Below are 19,654 nucleotides of genomic sequence, written 5' to 3'. Positions count from 1 at the left end.
AGTCCAAAGAACAACGCTGGTTCTGAGCATCTAACACACCTGTACGGGCTCCTGTGTGTCATTTCCGCATATTCCACGTGTGCTCGTGGGTATATGCGGATAGAATTTATATCCCCTTATATAATGTAGAGATATATATTTTTTGCCTTTTTTGAGGGGTATGTAAAAAAACGACATGCGGTAAGGGTTCTGGTGCGGTATACCAGAGAAACCGCATGCCGCTTGTGTTTGGATAATGTTGTCGCTTTTTGTTGCATACGTGGCTGAGCGCACGTGTGAGTTGGTGGAAGTTGGTGAGATTTCCTAGCATGTGCTGAAATGAAAGGCCGTTTGCACTGCCCGAGGTCATAAATGCACAGTAGCAGGAGTGTAAACGTCTCCTTTGTCAGGCGCGTGTGCGGCCACGCGCGCGTGGTAACCGTCAGCGGAACCGTCGCTGAACACGTGGCGTCGCGTAATTCATCCTTTTTGAACGTGATGATTCAGTTATCCCTTCGCATTTATTGCGATGAGTATATAAGGGGAAACCGTTTGTGGTTTCCCCTCACTTGTTTCAAAATTTCAAAAACTTTCCCGGTGAGAGTGAGAGTTTCTTCATCTTCTCCGATCAATTTGTTTGAATTTTCCGGTGAGGTTTCCAAGTTCTTTGGGAGCTTGTTTTCTACTTTCTGTTTTTAACAGTGTTATGGCTGAACCATCGAATCCTCACAATGTGGAGGGTGAAAACCCTGAACAACAGTCGCCGGTGGCGGCTGATGAAGATGAAGATGATGGTGGTGCACCCGGTGGTGGCCTACCGGTCTTAAAGTGGTCAAAGGGTCACTTTGAGACCCTGATGACCAGTATCCAATTGCCCAGGGAGTTTGGGGCTATATACCCACAGGAGGGTGATACCGGTGCCGATGCTCCGGCGGGATGTCTCACACTGTGGGCCGAGTTCTTCTATGATGGCAACCTCAGACTGCCATTAACGGTTTTTGTTGCCAAAGTGTTGGAGTTCTACCAGATTCACATCTCCCAACTGAGTCCGTTCGGGATGTTTCGGATCAGGAATTTTGAGTGCACCTTTCGTGCTCTTGGTTTGGACATTACTGTTGAGAATTTCCGGCGGTTCTACCAGTTAACGGTAAACACCGGATTCTTTTCTTTTAATCAGCGATATGGGAGCATGAAGTTGATGACACCTCCCAAGGGTCTGACAAAGTGGAAGACGAAGTTCTTCTATGTTAAAGCTGTCGCGGTGGCCGCGAAGATGACTTTTCGAAATGTGAATGAGACCATTCTTGCGGAAGATATTGCTCTTCCTACTGCTGATACAGTGAGTTGGTTCCCACGGCTGAGAGCTATTGAGCTCAAGAAGCTGGACAACAATGCGCTTTGGGTGTTGCGGATGATGTTGACCAGGCCGGATAAGAGGGCAAGGCCCGTTTTGCGGGAAAAGAGTGGTGGTAAGCATTTTTACTCTTGCGCGCTTTCCTTTCTTCCTTATATTTTATTAATTTTGCATGTGTATTATCAGCGGACGCTCCCCTGTGGAGGATGTTTGAGCCAACCTTCGAGGGCAAGGTTGAGTTACTTCCGTGCGGGGAACGTGAAGGCTTTAACCAGAAGATAGTTGGCAACTTCCGCGTTCCTGAACGCGTGGCGTTGAATGCGCCGCTGCTGCAAGGCAAAGGTATATTCTAAGACTTCCTTACTATGTAAAGTTCACCCTAGTGATTTGCTTGCTTGATTGTTTAAACGCAGGTAATCTTGGGGCTCTAGGAAAGTTTGAAGCGAAAATTGTCCCCAAGAAACATGCGGAAAAGAAGCATGTGGAGAAACCCACGCGGGTCGCGGTAAGAAAAAGCCTAAGGGTTCTGTTGCCCCTCCTTTGGTGTCGCAGGTGGCAGGTATCTCTCGTTCTTGTTACCGCAGATATACCGATTACGTGGTAGTATCTGACACCCTTGAGGGTTTGGGTGTTCCAGGTGGTGGTGCGGCTGCAGGTGGGACCTCTGTGGGTTCCAAACCTGTTGGTGAGAAAAAGAGGAAACCAGAAGAGAAGGATGCTGCTTCTGGTGAGAAAAAACGTCGGAGGATACAGACCAAAAGGTCAACTGGTGCGACGCAAAAGAAACCTGCGACTACTTCTGGTAAGTGATTTATAGCTTTACGAGTGTTTGCATTTAAAACTTGTATTTGACGGTTATTGCTTCTTTGTTTACAGATCCACAAGATAAAGATTTTTCTATCTTTGATGCTCCTCCTTCTCCCCCGCGTGCCACGGCTGCGGATGCGGGGGTTAGCAAGGAATTTACAGTTCCTTTTGTCAAGATGGTGCTTGATACCTCTGTGCAGGCAGAGGATACTGTGGAGAAGGCTGCGGCTCAGATTTTTGATACTGTTGATTCCTCTGATAACCTTATCACCCCAAATGATGCTGATGATTTGGACCTTAGGTTTTCGGATGGTGATAAGAGGAAAACTGATGCTAAAAACACAAGTCTCCTGCCACCGAAAAAGTTTCCGGTTCCGCTTCTAGGGGCACGGGCTATGAAGGCCTCCTATTCAGCCTGGAGAGACTGAATTGGAGCACTACTACCGCACCTATACGGAGGACCGGGCTGTGAATTATCATCGCCCCCCGTGGAGTGTTATGCAGGGGGATGATATTTCAAATAATCCTTCTTTCTGCAAGGAGATTTTGGGTGGCGTGGGCACCCCGTTCGAAGTTAACCGAGCCCGCGCTTTACCGCGTGAGCTTCGGATCAATCAGCTCTCTTCCATGCTTGTGGGGAGTTCTATAATGGCGAATGCCATTATGGAAGACTACCAGGCATTGGGCCGCAGGGAGGAGGAAGCTGCGCGCTTGCGGGCCGAGGCAGAAAAGTTGGTGAAAGCTGCTCGCGAGGGTGTGGAGCAGCTTGAAAAGGATAAGGCTGCCTTTGAGAAGCCTAAGAAGACCGAGGAGTGGGCTGCGACTGCTGAGCTTAAACAGGTTTGCACTCTTGCCAAGTTGCTTTCTGATGAGCGCAATAGTCGGAAAGAAACTCTTTCTAATGAGCGCAAGACATGGAAAGAATCTTGGGCCAAACAGAATGAAAACTTGTTTCGTGTTCGTCAGGAGTTGGCCAATGCTAAGGCAGCGAATGTTGCTTTGGTTAAAGAGAAGTCCGCGGCTGAGGCGGTCATTTGTAAGGCCAGGGAGGCGGAGGCCCAGGTTGCAAAGGCTCTTGAAGAGGCTAAGGATGTGGGGGCCCGTGCTGCCAAGGCCCTTGAAGAAGCAAATGTTGATCGCTCCCTTTTAAACACAACCGTTGGAAGCCTCCAGGTATGAGTTGTCTTTGCCTTTTGAATTTGTAGACTTCTTTCGTAAATGCTTATCTTTGTATGCCTGGGTTCCTTGTTTTCGAAAGGCTGAAGTGCAGAATCGCGAGGCCATGCTTGCGGAGGTTACTGCCCGCGCGACTGAAGCTAAAAAGCGGGCTAGCGAGGCTGCTGAGGCTAGAGATAGCCTTACTTCTTCATTCAGTCAGCTTGAAACCGACCGTGAGTGGATGCGGTGTCACGATATTGGGCATGTAAGTATCTGGTGCTTTTGCTTTTGTTTGGGTTTGCATGTGATAACCTTATTGCTTGTGTGTTGCAGATTGTTAAGGCTATCCTGGATGCGCCTGAGACTGCTACTGGTATAGACCTAATTAAGCAGCGTGCCCGGGATGCTGGCTTTAAAGCTGGTTACAACCGATGCATCAGTCATATGAACATTCTGGCTCAAGGCAAATACACCGATGAACAGTCTGGGTTTCATGGTGTGAATACTGAAGCGCTTCTTGACGTGGCTTTTGCATCATTCTATGATATGTCTATTTCTGCCCTTGAGAAGCTTGACGAATGTTTGGATGCGGAAGACTATGTAGACCGTTTACGGATGTTGTATGCTGATCTGAAGAATCGGAAGATGAAAAGGCTGCTGGTGACGGCAAAGATGACGCGGGTACCAGCGGTACAAAGTAGGACTAGGTTGGCCTGCGTGCCCTTTTTTGTTTTCCTCTATGTAAATGTTAGAACTTTATGTAAATCTGTTGTACACCGCATGGGTGTAAGAATTTTTTGAATATAAAGTTCAATTGTTTTCGCTCAATTTGTACAAGTGTTTTTACTTCTTGCATTTTTTACTTCTTACATGTTTGAACGTGTGTATGCAGAACTCTCACCCGTTGTAAACGCGGTTGAGTATACTCTATACCTTTGTCGTATGAGTATTAGTCAATTCCTGTGTTTGTCCTGTTAGGGTTAAGGAATTGTGTAGGTTTTGTAGAAACCGTACGTGTGTATCCGGCCGGATAGACACTTAATGTTTTGCGTTTGCTGGCCTATTACAATATTTGTGTGTGGTCACCACTTTGAGTGGGTATCGCGAATGAAGATTTTGCCAATCTGTTTTTGCAGATACCGCAAAGTGGAACACGCATTTGTAATAGTAGTAATAAACAATATTGCAGTGAATCGTTCATTTATTTATTTGCAAATGGCCTGCAGCCCGATAGGTTACATGGAGAATGTAAAAACATGGCTTACATGTAACAGCGTCAAAGCTGTTGTGCATTCCATGTGTGTACGATAGTTTCGCCCTCTAACGTTTGTAGTTTATACGCGCCTTTGCCCAAGACCTCTTTGATGAGGTAGGGTCCTTCCCACTTGGGGGGCAAGTTTTCCTGGGCGTTCAGCGTTAGATGCTTCGTTATCGTGAAGGACCTAGTCTCCTGGGTTAAAAGTACAAACGCGTACGCGTGAATTGTAATACTTTTCGAGCTTGGTTTTGTACTTGGCCTCGTTGATTGCAGCGTTTTCACGGCTTTCTTCTAGGAGGTCTAGGTCAAGCCTGCGTGCCTCATTGTTGGCTATCTTATTGATAGCCAATATCCGGGGTGAAGGAAGGCCTACTTCCGCAGGGATCACCGCTTCCGAGCCATAGACCAGGCTGAAGGGTGTCTCGCCGTTGCTCGTCTTTGGGCTTGTCCTATGGGCCCATAAGATACTTGGGAGTTGATGTGTGTGAAATGCAACATATAAATTACATCAAATGAGGCATAAAACTAACCCTTTTTAAGTACTAATGTTGGAAAAAGAGTGTTTTTGTCTTCCTTTTGTATTTTCAGGATGAAATGAGTTCAAATACACAAAAGAAGCAAAAAGACAGCTAATTCTAGCATAAGTACAAGAAAAGGAACAAAAGTAGATTGCCTGAACCATCAACGGCATCCTCCCAAGCAAAGAAGAGAAAACAGAAGACTGAACACGCCCCGTGCTCAGCCAGCACGGGGCCGTGCCCAAGAAGCAGCAGAAAAGACAAACCTGTAGAAGCTTCTATCGCCCATCACGGGGCCGTGTCCAGTGAGCACGGGGGCGTGGCGAAAGTACAGCAGGCGCATTAATTGTAATTGCGAATTACAATTAATGAAGAGAGAGAGTGTGTCAGACGGGCACGGGGGCTTGTCCAGCGGACACGGGGCCGTGCCCAGCCTTCTGTTCAGCCTATAAATAGGAGTGCTTGGTTTCATTCCAACTCATCCCTTGGCACACCACCTCTCTCACACTTCATCCACCACCCATCACCACCATAACACCATCATCCACCACCATCATCCATTGTCCATCGTAGAGTGTGTGAGTCGTCTCGGGATCCAAGATTGATAGTAAGAGTTCTTGACAATCAAGGCCATGTTTGCCTAAGTCTCTTACATCACTTGGTGAAGACAAGTGTTTAGTATAATACTTTTTATTTTTAATCTTTTGCACTTTTTATTTGGTTTTGTATTAATGACTTTAATAACTAGTTACTTATGTTGAAGGTGATCTTTCCTTATCGTTTTTCCGTGGTGTCTTGGCATTATTTTACTGTCTATATCAAATAAAAGATTTTCACCATTCATATCTCCACGGTCTATATGGAGGTATGTTGGCTACCTGGTCGGGGGTTAAGGGAACGGTTTGGTAAGGGTCTTGCCCTTGTTCAGCGTTTAGAGGTCCTGCAAGGGACCTGGGTCAAATTTAGTAGGATCTCCTTCAATGCCCATAGGTATTGGATGTCGGGGATCCAAACTCTTTGACCCCCTCATAAGTTAACTACTATTAATACTATAACCCGGCTATTTAGGACTGTATCCTTGCTGACTCAGACTACTTACCCGAGGGTAACGTCACCGCCAAAAGCGGGGCCTACCATAATTTGCATTAATAACTTAATTCATTATCTTCCAATAATCCAACCCTTTAGGATTGTATCCTTGCTGACTCAAACTACTGGGTTGAGGGTAACGTCGCCTCCAAAAGAGGGGCCTACTACAATAACTAAGATAATCTCTTAAACAAGTGCAAAAGTGCGAAAATAATCAAAGGTTATACTAATACACGAGCCGGATCCAAGTGATTCATCTTGTCTATCTGTTTTTATTTTATTTTTATTTTTCAGCATTTAGTTAGTTTTTATTTTTCTAGTTTAAAAACCTTTTCTAACCTTTTTGATTTGATTAGACGTTGAGGATAAACCGGTACTAAAAGCTCTTGTGTCCTTGGACGACCTCGGTATCTTACCAACACTATACTACGTCCACGATGGGTGCACTTGCCCATATGTGTGTTTAGTATTAGTGAATATCGTGTTTTATAAATTTAAAACTTGGCTAAAAGTGTAAAAAGTGCTTAAAAATATACATCAAAAATATATCACACTTCACGCACATCAAGTTTTTGGCGCCGTTGCCGGGGACACAAGGATTTTAAGAAAGTTGGGAATCAACGGCCTAATCATATTTTTATTTTTCTTTTTAATTTTTTTAGGATTTTTTTAGATTTTCAGCTTCTGCAGAGCTCAGCACGGGCCGTGCCTGGTCGGACACGGGCCGTGCCCAGCATCGTTACTGGCAGTTTTTAGTTTTCCAAGTTACAGAAGGCTGACCACGGGGCCGTGTCGGTGCAACACGGGGTCATGTCCAACTTTCCAGTAACTGGGATCTGGAAAACAATCACTGTAACTCCGACCACGGGCCGTGTTCGCTGAACACGGGGCCGTGGTGAACCTTCTGACCAGCATTCTTTTCTGTTTTTATTGCAGGACTTGGAACCAGACGCCAATCCTACTTAGTGTATGAGCTCTAGTTCTAATAAGGACATAAAAGAACCTCTAGAAGAACCCGAACACTTTCTCAGAAAAAGATTAAAAGCTAAAAACCAAGAGAAAGTTTCGGGTGATCCACCTCCAATGGCGGACCAACGTACCCTCATGGATTATCTACGACCCACTGTAGGTAACCTAGGCGCCGCTATCAATGCTCCGAATGTTGAAGCTAATAACTTCGAACTTCAGCCGCATTTGATACAAATGCTCCAAAACTCCGCAACCTTTCATGGGCTTGCAGACGAGGATCCCCATCTACATATTACTAATTTCTTAGAAATATGTGATACCTTTCGGATCAATGGAGCATCAAATGACGCCATCCGCCTCCGAATGTTTCCTTTCTCACTAAAAGACCGAGCGAAAGCTTGGCTCAACGCCCTCCCAGCTGGATCGGTAAACACCTGGGATGAACTAGCCCAAAAATTTCTATATAAGTATTTCCCTCCCGCTAAAACGGCTAAATTAATGACTGAAATTAATACATATTCACAAGAGGACGGGGAATCCTTATATGGAACTTGGGAAAGGTTCAAGGAACTATTACGCAATTGTCCACATCATGGCCTTGCGATATGGCAACAAGTATCCACTTTCTATAATGGACTGTTGCCACACACAAGGCAGACACTTGATTCTAGCTCCGGGGGACTTTTTGTTGGACTCTGTATGCCCAAGACACATATTAAATTGATGGGGCTAGTACGTTATGATCCAAGTCGAGTCATACCCAATAACAAGCTAGACAAACACTTATATTATTTATTTGTGATATGATCAAACAAATAAATATTAACACTTACAATATTTAGAAATTGGTTTTCTAAATAACTACACTTGAGAAACCAATAAATTATGTGGATAATTTATTATGAGAGAATATTTTATTTTGTTACTTAATAAGTTAAATAACAATTTTAAAAGGGTGCATAAAGTCTTGAAAACATATAGTGTTTAATTTTATAAAAGTTATAAAAATAAACAAGACTTTATTTAATAAAATAAAACTAATTTTTTTTAAACCCACCTAGGGGCCGGCCCCCTTTCTCTCTTTCCCAAAAATTTTGGTCCAATCTCTTTTCATGCATTTTGCATGTGGAAGAAGGCTCTTGATTGGGCATAAGGGAGGTGGCTCTTCTCTCAACATTTATATATATATTTTATGACAAAATATATTAAGTTTACTAGAGATAATCTAAGTGAGAATGAGCTGAATTTTTCCTTCAAAATTTTCGGCCAAAAGGAGGTTCTTTCAAGTGTTCATTTTGATCTTCAAAGTGTTAAAATCCTAGCTAAACTTGTGGTGTTTGTTGGAAGCTTGGGGTATACAACCTTGAGGTCTTCTACTCTTGAAGACAACCATCTCAAGAAGCATCATCCGTTTCATAACCCTTGCACTTCAAGAAGGTAGTTTTCTAAACATCCTATGGTTGTGTTTGATAGTATGCATCTTCATATATGGATCCGGGTTTTGGGATTTTGCATACAAATGGTTTTATATCTTATAAAAGTAACATGTTTTAAACTTTATTTCCGCTGCGTTTTTATTTCATATGGATGAAATTGCTTTGATAAACATGTTAAAATCCCATCAATGGCATCTAGAGCCGCTTATGTGAGTGCATACTTCAATAGATTAAAAATTTCGGGTTTCGGGTTTGAATAAAACCCTATGGCCGAAAATTTTAACATGGTTAACCCTTTTGTTTTTCAAGATTATTTTCTTACATGCATAAGAAAATCTTGAAAATTTTATTTCATATGGATGATTTGTTTGTTTGGACAAAACTTACCTTTTCGGTTTTGTGAACATAGCCGAAAATGTTTACAAAAGGGAACCATTTTTTTTTATGCTTCTTGAAATTAATATATATATATTTGGATATATATTTTGGTGCATATGACCTAGCCATGACCTTGTGTTGAATGATTGTGTTGTTATTTATTATTTCAATGGGTTGTAATAATTATTATTTTGTTCTTCCATTAGAAGATATGTAATTTATTTATTTTCATTTGGTATGTAAAATAAATAGATTAGGTGCATTTTATTTTACTAGAAAAATGTATTAGGATATATTTTGTAAAAGAAGATGCACACGAAAATGCGGTTTTGGTATGGACCATAATATTCGGTCCAAAGAACTTCATCGTTCTCAACGGGATTTTAACCCGATAACCAAAACTCATTTTTTTTTGGAGTCCAAAGGAGTTTGGAGCTGAATATAACAGACTTTTGGAAGCCCAAAGAAGGTGGAGAAATCACAACACAAGAAGGAGACTTGAAGCATTTGGATGCGGGATCAAGTGGGAGTTCAACGACACATCGCTTGTGTCATTTTTCACCCCTTAGGAAGGACCTTTTGGCACACTTGTTTCGGCTAACAAGTGTTGTCAAAATAGTTGGCTATGGTTATGCACCTATTATTATGAATGATGTGCTTGGTTGGTTGCTTATTTTGTTGTTTAGATGATATATCGATATGCATGACTTAACAAACTAATAATCAACAACAAGCGTAAAATTGGTTCTTAACAAAATCATTAAAATGGTTAATAAAAGGTTTTATTAAAAAAATTAATGATTTTTTATAATAAAATGGGTTTTATTAAAAAGAACCTTGAAAATTAGTTTTCACCAAAGTACCATTAATTTGAATGCATGCAAATGTATGGTACATAATATTTTCTAACTAGAATTTTGAAATATTGAAAACCCTTTTATAAAACAAGTCAAACACCATCCTTTTATACAACACTCGAAATACTTGGGAACTCTTATTGTGGGATAAAGGTCACCTAACCACATTTGAGGGAACTTGTATGTTCGAGGTGGGTTTACCATGTTTGTGGGATAAAGGTCACCTAACCACTTATGTGTATAAACTCACACGTGTGTGTAAGTTGGACGACTTGATTTGGAAACCATGAACTTAGGGTCACCAAAGCATGGGGAACAAAGGTGTTGATGGGATTAAACATGCCAACTAAACATAAAGATGTTTAACCGATCCCATATGGCTAGAAATTGCAAAGAGTTGCAATTGTCAAACGTTGACTACCTTGTTAATTTAAATAGAGGGATAAAGGTCACCTAACCAATATTTAAATGTAACGTTGGATTCTAGATTTTAATTATTAATTGTCTTTAAGACACAAAAGGGTATTAATGATTAAAATATAATAATATCGAAAATACTAAAATTGAACTTGTTAAATTTTGTAGATGGCCGCTAACAATGCAAACCCGATTACCCAAACCGTCCGAAACCTATCACTAAGAACCATCCTTGAAAAGGATCGTCTCAACCATAACAACTTCATGGATTGGTTTCGAAACTTGAGAATCGTTCTCAAACAAGAGAAGATATCCTATGTGTTGGACGATCCTATTCCCGATGAACCTAACGTGGAAGATGTGGAAGCCTACAACGATTGGGTTAAGTATACCGAGGACTCCATGCAAGCCTCATGCCTCATGTTGGGAACTATGATTCCCGAAATTCAAAAGGATTTTGAACACCACGGGGCATATGACATGATAACCCAGTTAAAGGAAATGTTCCTACAACAAGCAAGGGTAGAACGCTTCGAAACTGTTCGGGCGCTCCATGCATGTCGAATGGAGGAAACCCAATCGGTATCATCTTATGTTCTCAAGATGAAAAGCCACATTGATCGCCTCGAACGGCTAAATTGTCCCGTCTCCAAAGAGTTGGCTACGGATTTGATCCTCAACTCTTTAACAAAGAAATTTGAGAGCTTTGTTATGAATTACAACATGAATGGATGGGACAAGAGCATTGGTGAGCTTCATGCAATGCTCAAAACGGCCGAAGCAAGTATGGGCAAAAAGGCTTTACCCGTCCTAGCGATCAATGAAGGAGGAAATAAGAAAAGGCCCCACCCCGACTCTAAAGCAACCAATGCTAAAAGAAAGGGACACGTCAAGGGAAAGGGAAAAGGAAAAGCTAAAGCAGAACCCGCCAAACCAAAAGACAAGAAGCAAAAGGTTGCTTCGAATGACCCATGTTTTGAATGTGGTGAGATAGGACATTGGAAGAGAAATTGTCCGACCTATCTCAAAGAGTTGAAAAACAAGAGGGATGCAGGGCAAACCTCAGGTACTATCTTTATGATACATGTTGAGCTTAATGTTATTTCTTCTAACACATGGGTACTAGATACCGGATGTGGAACTCATATTTGCAATTCGTTGCAGGGGTTCAAAAGAAATAAACATTACAAGAAGGGGGACACTAGTCTCTTTATGGGCAACGGAGCAAAAGTTGAAGTCGAGGCTCAAGGAGACTACGTTTTAGAACTTCCAAGTGGTTTGGAAGTTATTTTGAAGAATGTTTTGTATGCTCCTAGTTTGACTAGGAACATAATTTCAGTTTCCCTTTTAAAACAATCTGGTTTCAATTTCGAATTTGTTAACTATGACATCTATGTTTCTAAGAATGATGTGTTTTATTTTAAAGCTATGTCTTTAAATGGTATTTATGAATTAGATCATGATAACGCATCATATGATAGCTCAATGTACCAAGTAACCAACAAGAAACTCAAAATGGATTTGAGTGATTCCTACCTTTGGCATTGTCGCCTTGGACATATAAGCAAGAATCGCATGCATACACTTCAGAAAAATGGTCTTTTGAATACAAATGAAGATAATTCATTTAATGTATGCGAGTCTTGTTTACAAGGCAAAATGACCAAGACGCCCTTTAGTGGAACATTTGAAAGGGCTAAGGACTTATTAGGTATCATACATTCAGATGTATGTGGTCCTTTTAAGCCGATGACTAGGAATGGTGAAAGATACTTCATTACCTTTACCGACGACTATAGTCGTTATGGTTATGTGTATTTACTAAAACACAAGGATGAAGCATTTGAAATGTTCAAAGACTTCAAAAGTGAAGTAGAAAATCAACTCAAGAAAACAATCAAAGTCCTTCGCACCGATAAAGGAGGTGAATACCTTAGTGGTGTTTTTCAAGATCATCTTAGGAGTTGTGGGATTATCTCACAACTTACTCCACCTGGAACACCACAACACAATGGTGTATCTGAAAGGAGAAATCGAACTCTATTAGATATGGTTCGATCTATGATGGCTAGAAGCACATTGCCTCTATCATTTTGGGGTTACGCTTTGCTCTCCGCAGTCCGTATATTAAATATGGCCCCAACCAAGAAAGTGGAAAGGACACCCTTTGAAATATGGCATGGAAACCCTCCATCATTATCATTCTTAAGGGTTTGGGGTTGTGAAGCTTATGTTAAGCAATACACTCCAAATAAATTAGAAGTCCGATCTACTAAGTGTATCTTTGTAGGATATCCTAAAGATGATATAGGATATTATTTCTACGACCCAACCGAGCAAAAGGTATTCGTTGCTCGAAAGGGTAAGTTCTTAGAAGCTAAGTTCCTTATGGAAGGAACCAGCGATAGAACAGTGGAACTTGAGGAGGATCAAGAACCACAAGACGATACACGTTTGGTTGATACTAGCACTCAACAAGAGGTTGTTGAGAACGATCAAGAGGTTGATCGAAATACACAAAATGTTCGCAGATCTGGTAGAATTAGCAATCCACCTGAAAGATATGGATTTTTCATGGATGGATGCTACGTGGTAGATTCAGATGAACCAACCACATACCGTGATGCAATGTCAAAATCCGATTGCGACAAATGGCTCGAAGCCATGAACATAGAGATGCAATCCATGTATGACAACCAAGTTTGGGAATTGGTTGTGCCACCACTTAACTCTAAAGTAGTTGGAAGTAAGTGGGTTTTCAAGAAGAAAACTGATATGCATGGTAACTTGGATACTTACAAAGCAAGACTTGTAGCAAAAGGTTTCACTCAAACTCAAGGGATTGATTATGATGAGACCTTCTCGCCTGTGGCGATGCTAAAGTCAATCAGGATATTATTTGCCATAGCCGCATATTATGACTATGAGATCTGGCAATTGGATGTCAAAACGGCATTTCTCAATGGATATCTTGATGAAGATGTCTATATGGTTCAGCCTGAAGGTTTTGTCGATCCAAAACATCCTGACAAAGTATGCAAGTTAAAGAAATCAATCTATGGATTGAAACAAGCATCTAGAAGTTGGAATCACCGTTTTGATGAAGAAATTAAGAATTTTGGATTCATCAAGAACGGCGATGAAGCTTGTGTGTATAAGAAGGCTAGTGGGAGCATCATCACTTTCTTAGTACTGTATGTCGATGACATTCTACTATTTGGAAATGACATTCCAACCATGGAAGGTGTAAAAGCTTGGCTTGGAAGTTGTTTTTCCATTAAGGATCTTGGTGAAGTAGCCTACATTCTGGGAATAAAGGTCTATAGGGATAGATCAAGGCGCTTGATAGGTTTAAACCAAAGTGCATACATTGACAAAGTCTTGAATAGGTTCCAAATGGAGAACTCTAAGAGAGGTTTTGTACCTATTCAAAAGGGGAAAATTTTGAATACATCTCAATGTCCAAGCTCAAAGGATGAGCAAGAGAAAATGAAAAGAATCCCATATGCGTCAGCTATAGGATCCATCATGTATGCAATGATATGCACCAGACCGGACGTCTCATGCGCCTTGAGCATGACAAGTAGATACCAACAAAATCCAGGTAGCAGTCATTGGATGGCTGTTAAAAGCATATTGAAATATCTTAGGAGGACTAAGGATATGTTCTTAATATATGGATCTGGTGAGGAGGAACTCGTTGTAAAGGGTTACACGGACGCGAGTTTCCAAACCGATCGAAGTGATTCTCGATCACAATCGGGGTATGTCTTCATTTTAAATGGAGGAGCAGTCTCCTGGAAGAGCTCAAAACAAGACGTGGTAGCATTGTCCACTACAGAATCAGAATACATCGCCGCTTCATTGGCAGCCCAGGAAGCTGCATGGCTGAAGAAATTTATAGCCGACCTAGGGGTGGTCCCTACCATTCAAGATCCCCTAGAGATCTTTTGTGATAACGAGGGTGCGATTGCTCAAATCAAGGAACCTCGTGCGCACCAAAAGACTAGACATATCGAGCGGAGATTCAACTACATAAGGGATGAAGTTGAAAAAGGAAAGATATGTATCCGCCAAGTTCACACCGATCAAAACATTGCGGATCCACTCACGAAGCTCCTTGACAGAGGAAAACATGAGGGTCACACATGTTCCTTAGGACTTCGATATTCTAGTGATTGGATTTGATCAAATTTTGTATTTGGATATTGAAACAGTAGTTATTTTAACTCATTTATGGTATTTTGAGTTACGTTTCATATTAGCATGTTTAAATCCGTGAATAAGTTAGTTATTCTAAATGTCCGTAGTCGATCATAATTGTGGGAACAGATATGAATGTAAGACTATTATGAACCTGGATTGGTGGATATTCATTTAGAATGAATATAGAGCAAAGTGTTGCTACCAAAGTTCATAGATATTTGTGGGATACAAATATCGGACTGACTCGCTCTCAAATATTACTGCATGGAATCATTTGTGATTGATCATAAGTAAATTTGAGTAAAAGGCGAATATCATAGTATCCTCTGACCTGAGATACATATTGGGTCTTGATATTCACCAAATATTATGCCTTGACTTATTTCTTCGCTGTCAGTAATATGACAGTACATAAAGCTGAGCTCAGGTGTGGTACAAGATGATTGTGAGAGACGTATGTAGTCAAGAAGGGATTTGTTCCTCTTATTCGTTGAGAGTAAGATGTCTAAGGCCTGATAAAGTTAAATCAACAGAGAGTGATCACTCTATGTCTCTGGATTTAACATGACATCTGTAACGAAAGGATAAATGATAAATTCACCTAAATCATGTTCAAGTAAGGGACTTGAAAGGGATGATGTTATTGAATGGCAAATATAGTCATACGTATTGGGGGTAGTAAACCGTAGTTAGGCGTCATTTACTGCTTGCATCAATCTTCTATGTATCTTGTGCAAGTGGGAGATTGTTGGACTCTGTATGCCCAAGACACATATTAAATTGATGTGGCTAGTACGTTATGATCCAAGTCGAGTCATACCCAATAACAAGCTAGACAAACACTTATATTATTTATTTGTGATATGATCAAACAAATAAATATTAACACTTACAATATTTAGAAATTGGTTTTCTAAATAACTACACTTGAGAAACCAATAAATTATGTGGATAATTTATTATGAGAGAATATTTTATTTTGTTACTTAATAAGTTAAATAACAATTTTAAAAGGGTGCATAAAGTCTTGAAAACATATAGTGTTTAATTTTATAAAAGTTATAAAAATAAACAAGACTTTATTTAATAAAATAAAACTAATTTTTTTTAAACCCACCTAGGGGCCGGCCCCCTTTCTCTCTTTCCCAAAAATTTTGGTCCAATCTCTTTTCATGCATTTTGCATGTGGAAGAAGGCTCTTGATTGGGCATAAGGGAGGTGGCTCTTCTCTCAACATTTATATATATATTTTATGACAAAATATATTAAGTTTACTAGAGATAATCTAAGTGAGAATGAGCTGAATTTTTCCTTCAAAATTTTCGGCCAAAAGGAGGTTCTTTCAAGTGTTCATTTTGATCTTCAAAGTGTTAAAATCCTAGCTAAACTTGTGGTGTTTGTTGGAAGCTTGGGGTATACAACCTTGAGGTCTTCTACTCTTGAAGACAACCATCTCAAGAAGCATCATCCGTTTCATAACCCTTGCACTTCAAGAAGGTAGTTTTCTAAACATCCTATGGTTGTGTTTGATAGTATGCATCTTCATATATGGATCCGGGTTTTGGGATTTTGCATACAAATGGTTTTATATCTTATAAAAGTAACATGTTTTAAACTTTATTTCCGCTGCGTTTTTATTTCATATGGATGAAATTGCTTTGATAAACATGTTAAAATCCCATCACTTTTAGGTAATCGCCGCCTGCATGAAATATATAACCAAATTGAGGAAATTGCTCAAACCAATTTTCAATGGCACACCCCCGAGGCAATAAATCCATTTCCCCGGGCGCCCATAAGGTTGATGAAAGCACTTCTTTACAAGCCCAAATCGAGGCCCTTTCTTCAAAAATAAAAAAAAATTAGAAATGACAAAAACAGTCTCGGTTATGGCTTGTGAAGGGTGTGGTGGGCCACATGAAAATTGGAGTTGTATGAAAGAAACGGACGATCAACAAGAATCGGTAAGCTACATTGATAATAGACCTAGGCCGTCGGGTCCTCCAACGGGCACCTACAACCAAGGATGGTGAAACCACCCAAACCTTGGTTGGAGAGAACCCGGCAATAGTAGTAACCAACAAACCCAACGAACAAACTTTCAACAACCAAGAAATGAGTCACAAAATTTCTCTCAACAACAAAGTGGACGAGAAAGGCTTGAAGATACTGTATCTCGCCTCATCTCCGACACTGAAAAGAAAAACTCGGAAAGATTTCTACAATTAGAATCAAATTTTAGAAATCAACAAGCTAGTATTCAAAACATAGAAAAACAATTAAATCAAATAGCTCAAAATTTTGCCAAGAGACCACAAGGCGCATTACCTAGCAATACCGAAACAAACCCAAAAGCGCAAGTTCATCTCATCACACTACGAAACCGCACCATAGGGCCTGCAGAAGCGCCACCACCGACAGAAGAAACGGTACCCCCGCCTCTGCAGGAGAAGAATTCCCCTCCGTCACCAGAACCTACCAAGGCTCCTCGAGTCCCGTACCCCGGTAGGTTAATTCGTCAAAAGACCAATGAGCAATTCGCAAAGTTCGAAAGTCTATTAAAACAATTGCATGTCAATGTTCCTTTTATTGATGTCCTAACCCAAATGCCCAAGTACTCTAAATTCATGAGGGACTTCCTCACTCATAAAAAGAAAATTGAAACTTTGCAATTAGTTAACTTAGGCGAAGAATGCTCTGCCCTCGTACTTAATAAACTTCCCCAAAAGAAAATCGATCCCGGAAGCTTCACGATTCCCTGCTCAATCGGGGAGTCCCCCGTTCGTAATGCACTAGCCGACCTTGGGGCTAGCATTAACCTCATGCCCTCATCAATGTTTAAAAGGCTCGGCCTAGGAACAACGAGTCCTACAAAAATGAGCATATAACTTGCTGACCGATCCGTCAAATTCCCGCAAGGTGTCATCGTAAATGTCTTGGTAAAGGTAAGCAAATTCGTCTATCCAACCGACTTTGTCATACTCGATATGGAGGAAGACACCGAGGTCCCCCTCATACTAGGGAGACCATTCCTTGCCACCGCACAAGCAGTGGTAGATATGAATGACGGAACACTCACCTTGAGGTACGGGGATGATGAAGTAAAATTCGGAGTTGGGAAGAGAATAGAAGACGATGACCCGGTCAACTACATGAAGGTTATTGATTCAAGTTTGGATGCTGCTCTCCGACGGTGTAACATGGGACGCCAAGCATCCTACTTAGAAAATATATAACCTCATCTTGGGTCTAGCCAAGGACCCTTATAAACGTGGCGCACCACGGAGGCATTCCGCGGAACTATCCTTAGTTTAGTTTAATCTTTTAGTTTTAATTTGCAGGAATAAAACACACTCGCAGTGGTAAAGGATGAAAAAGGGAACGAGAAAAATGGCCCCATGCACAAGAACGAGGCAACCCGACACAAATCTCCATTACAGAAGGCTCAACACGGGCCGTGCCCAACCAACACGGCCCCGTGCTGAACCACCTGCTGAAAAATGCCCAGTTCAGGTAACTGGACACGCCCCCGTGTCCAGGCTTCTGTCTCATTTCGTTAATTTCTGTTACTAGCACCTGAACACGGGGCCGTGTCCGGTCCCCACGGGGCCGTGTCCAGACTGCTAGTAACATAAATCTTTGCTTTTTAACACTACATTACACATCCAATCAACCTAAAAATTTATTTTTGGGACACATTGAGGACAATGTGTAATTTAAGTGTGGGGGGGAAGCTAACACCTTGAAATTTTGCAAGTCCTAACAACAAGCCTTACATAAAACTCTATTGGAACCGCTAAACACCCCAAATTTTTTTCAAAATTTTTCATTTTTTTTACTTGTCTAAAGTTTAAGTTAGGAATCCTAAGATTAATAAGGTTATATTTTTACAAATTTTACAACCGAGAGCGTCGTGATAACAAGAACCAACATAAGAAAATTATGAAATGGCATAACAAGTCTAGTTAAAATTTGATTATATATACTTGATCACATTAAAAAACCCCATTCCCACAAAAGTGAGTTTTGAGCCTTTATTGAGCATACAAATTTACATCCTTAGACTAAATGCTCATTTTTCGTTTCTTGTGTGAATAGCCGCTTGGTTCTTACAACTCTAGAACTTGCCACGACGATTCATGCCCGGTCCTTACCAACTTAAACCCAAGTAAGTAATGATGGAGGCATTAGGACTAACCATTTTTTTTTCCACACCATTATTTTTCATTTTTTTACCACTTACCCAAAATCCCCGTAGTTAACCCCTTTGAGCCTAAATCTTTCATTTCTTTACCCTTTTTCACCCACCAAAAACCCTTTTTTATTTTTCACCCTTTATTTTAGTAACAAACTCGGTTTTTCGTAAACTCGTTCTTTTTCGTGTGACAAAAAAAATTTAAAAATTTTGATGAAGTTGAAAAAACAAACAAAGCTATGCAAACAAAAGCTTGTTTGGAGAAATACTTCAAAGAAAAAAAGTCACAAAAAACAAAGTGTTTTACGAAAACCGACGCTTTTTACGCTTTTCGCCCTTTTACTAACCACTAACCCAACCACCCACCTTTAGCCCAAGCCTAACCCTTCACCCAAAAAGTCCTCTTGATATCTACAAAGGCATAAAGTTAAAAAGGATGAGGATTGATTGCTTGGCAAGCTTATGGTAGGAATAAGTTCCATGCCGCTCTCGGTGATTCACTAAAAATACACCTTTGGCCGAGTGTTGAGTGATCCCCCGTGAGGTATGTGAACTTGTATATAAATGAAATTTTAAAAGACATGCTATGCCCTAATAAATAATTTATCTTGTGAAACGTTCTAAATAAATCATAACGAATAGGATTGTAAATAAATAAAAATAAAACCCAAAAAAATCTTGGATTCCCAACACTCTATGACAAGCCAAAAACCTTCTCTTCTACCCATTCCATTTGGGAGTGTAAGCCACATTTAAAGAGTTTTGCTTGAGGACAAGCAAAAGTTCAAGTGTGGGGTATTTGATGTGTGTAAAATGCAACATATAAATTACATCAAATGAGGCATAAAACTAACCCTTTTTAAGTACTAATGTTGGAAAAAGAGTGTTTTTGTCTTCCTTTTGTATTTTCAGGATGAAATGAGCTCATACACAAAAGAAGCAAAAAGACAGCTAATTCTAGCATAAATACAAGAAAAGGAACAAAAGTAGATTGCCCGAACCATCAACGGCATCCTCCCAAGCAAAGAAGAGA

General features: G+C 40.6%; 1 protein-coding gene and 1 non-coding gene across 2 annotated transcripts; one reads left to right on the top strand and one right to left on the bottom strand.

The window, feature by feature from the left end:
- Nucleotides 1-7,624: 7,624 nt before the first annotated feature.
- On the bottom strand, nucleotides 7,625-7,731 carry LOC118484449. Its single transcript, XR_004873560.1, has one exon. It is a non-coding gene; the product is annotated as a small nucleolar RNA R71 (small nucleolar RNA).
- A 3,147-nt stretch (nucleotides 7,732-10,878) lies between these two features.
- Nucleotides 10,879-11,671, top strand: LOC118483745. Its single transcript, XM_035979297.1, has 2 exons — nucleotides 10,879-11,286; nucleotides 11,385-11,671. Exons 1-2 carry the CDS (start codon nucleotides 10,932-10,934, stop codon nucleotides 11,399-11,401), a joined length of 372 nt encoding a protein of 123 aa, XP_035835190.1. The 5' UTR covers nucleotides 10,879-10,931; the 3' UTR covers nucleotides 11,402-11,671.
- The last annotated feature ends 7,983 nt before the right edge of the window (nucleotides 11,672-19,654 follow it).

This window comes from Helianthus annuus, chromosome 11 (genome assembly GCF_002127325.2).
Source record: "Helianthus annuus cultivar XRQ/B chromosome 11, HanXRQr2.0-SUNRISE, whole genome shotgun sequence".
NCBI classification, from domain to species: Eukaryota; Viridiplantae; Streptophyta; class Magnoliopsida; order Asterales; family Asteraceae; genus Helianthus; species Helianthus annuus.
The sequence above is the reverse complement of the archived record's forward strand: the minus strand, read 5'-3'. Positions and strand labels throughout refer to the sequence as shown.

Bases quoted from the DNA above. Each gene is read 5' to 3' on its own strand.
- LOC118483745 (XM_035979297.1), top strand. From the start codon at position 10,932: ATGAATTACAACATGAATGGATGGGACAAGAGCATTGGTGAGCTTCAT.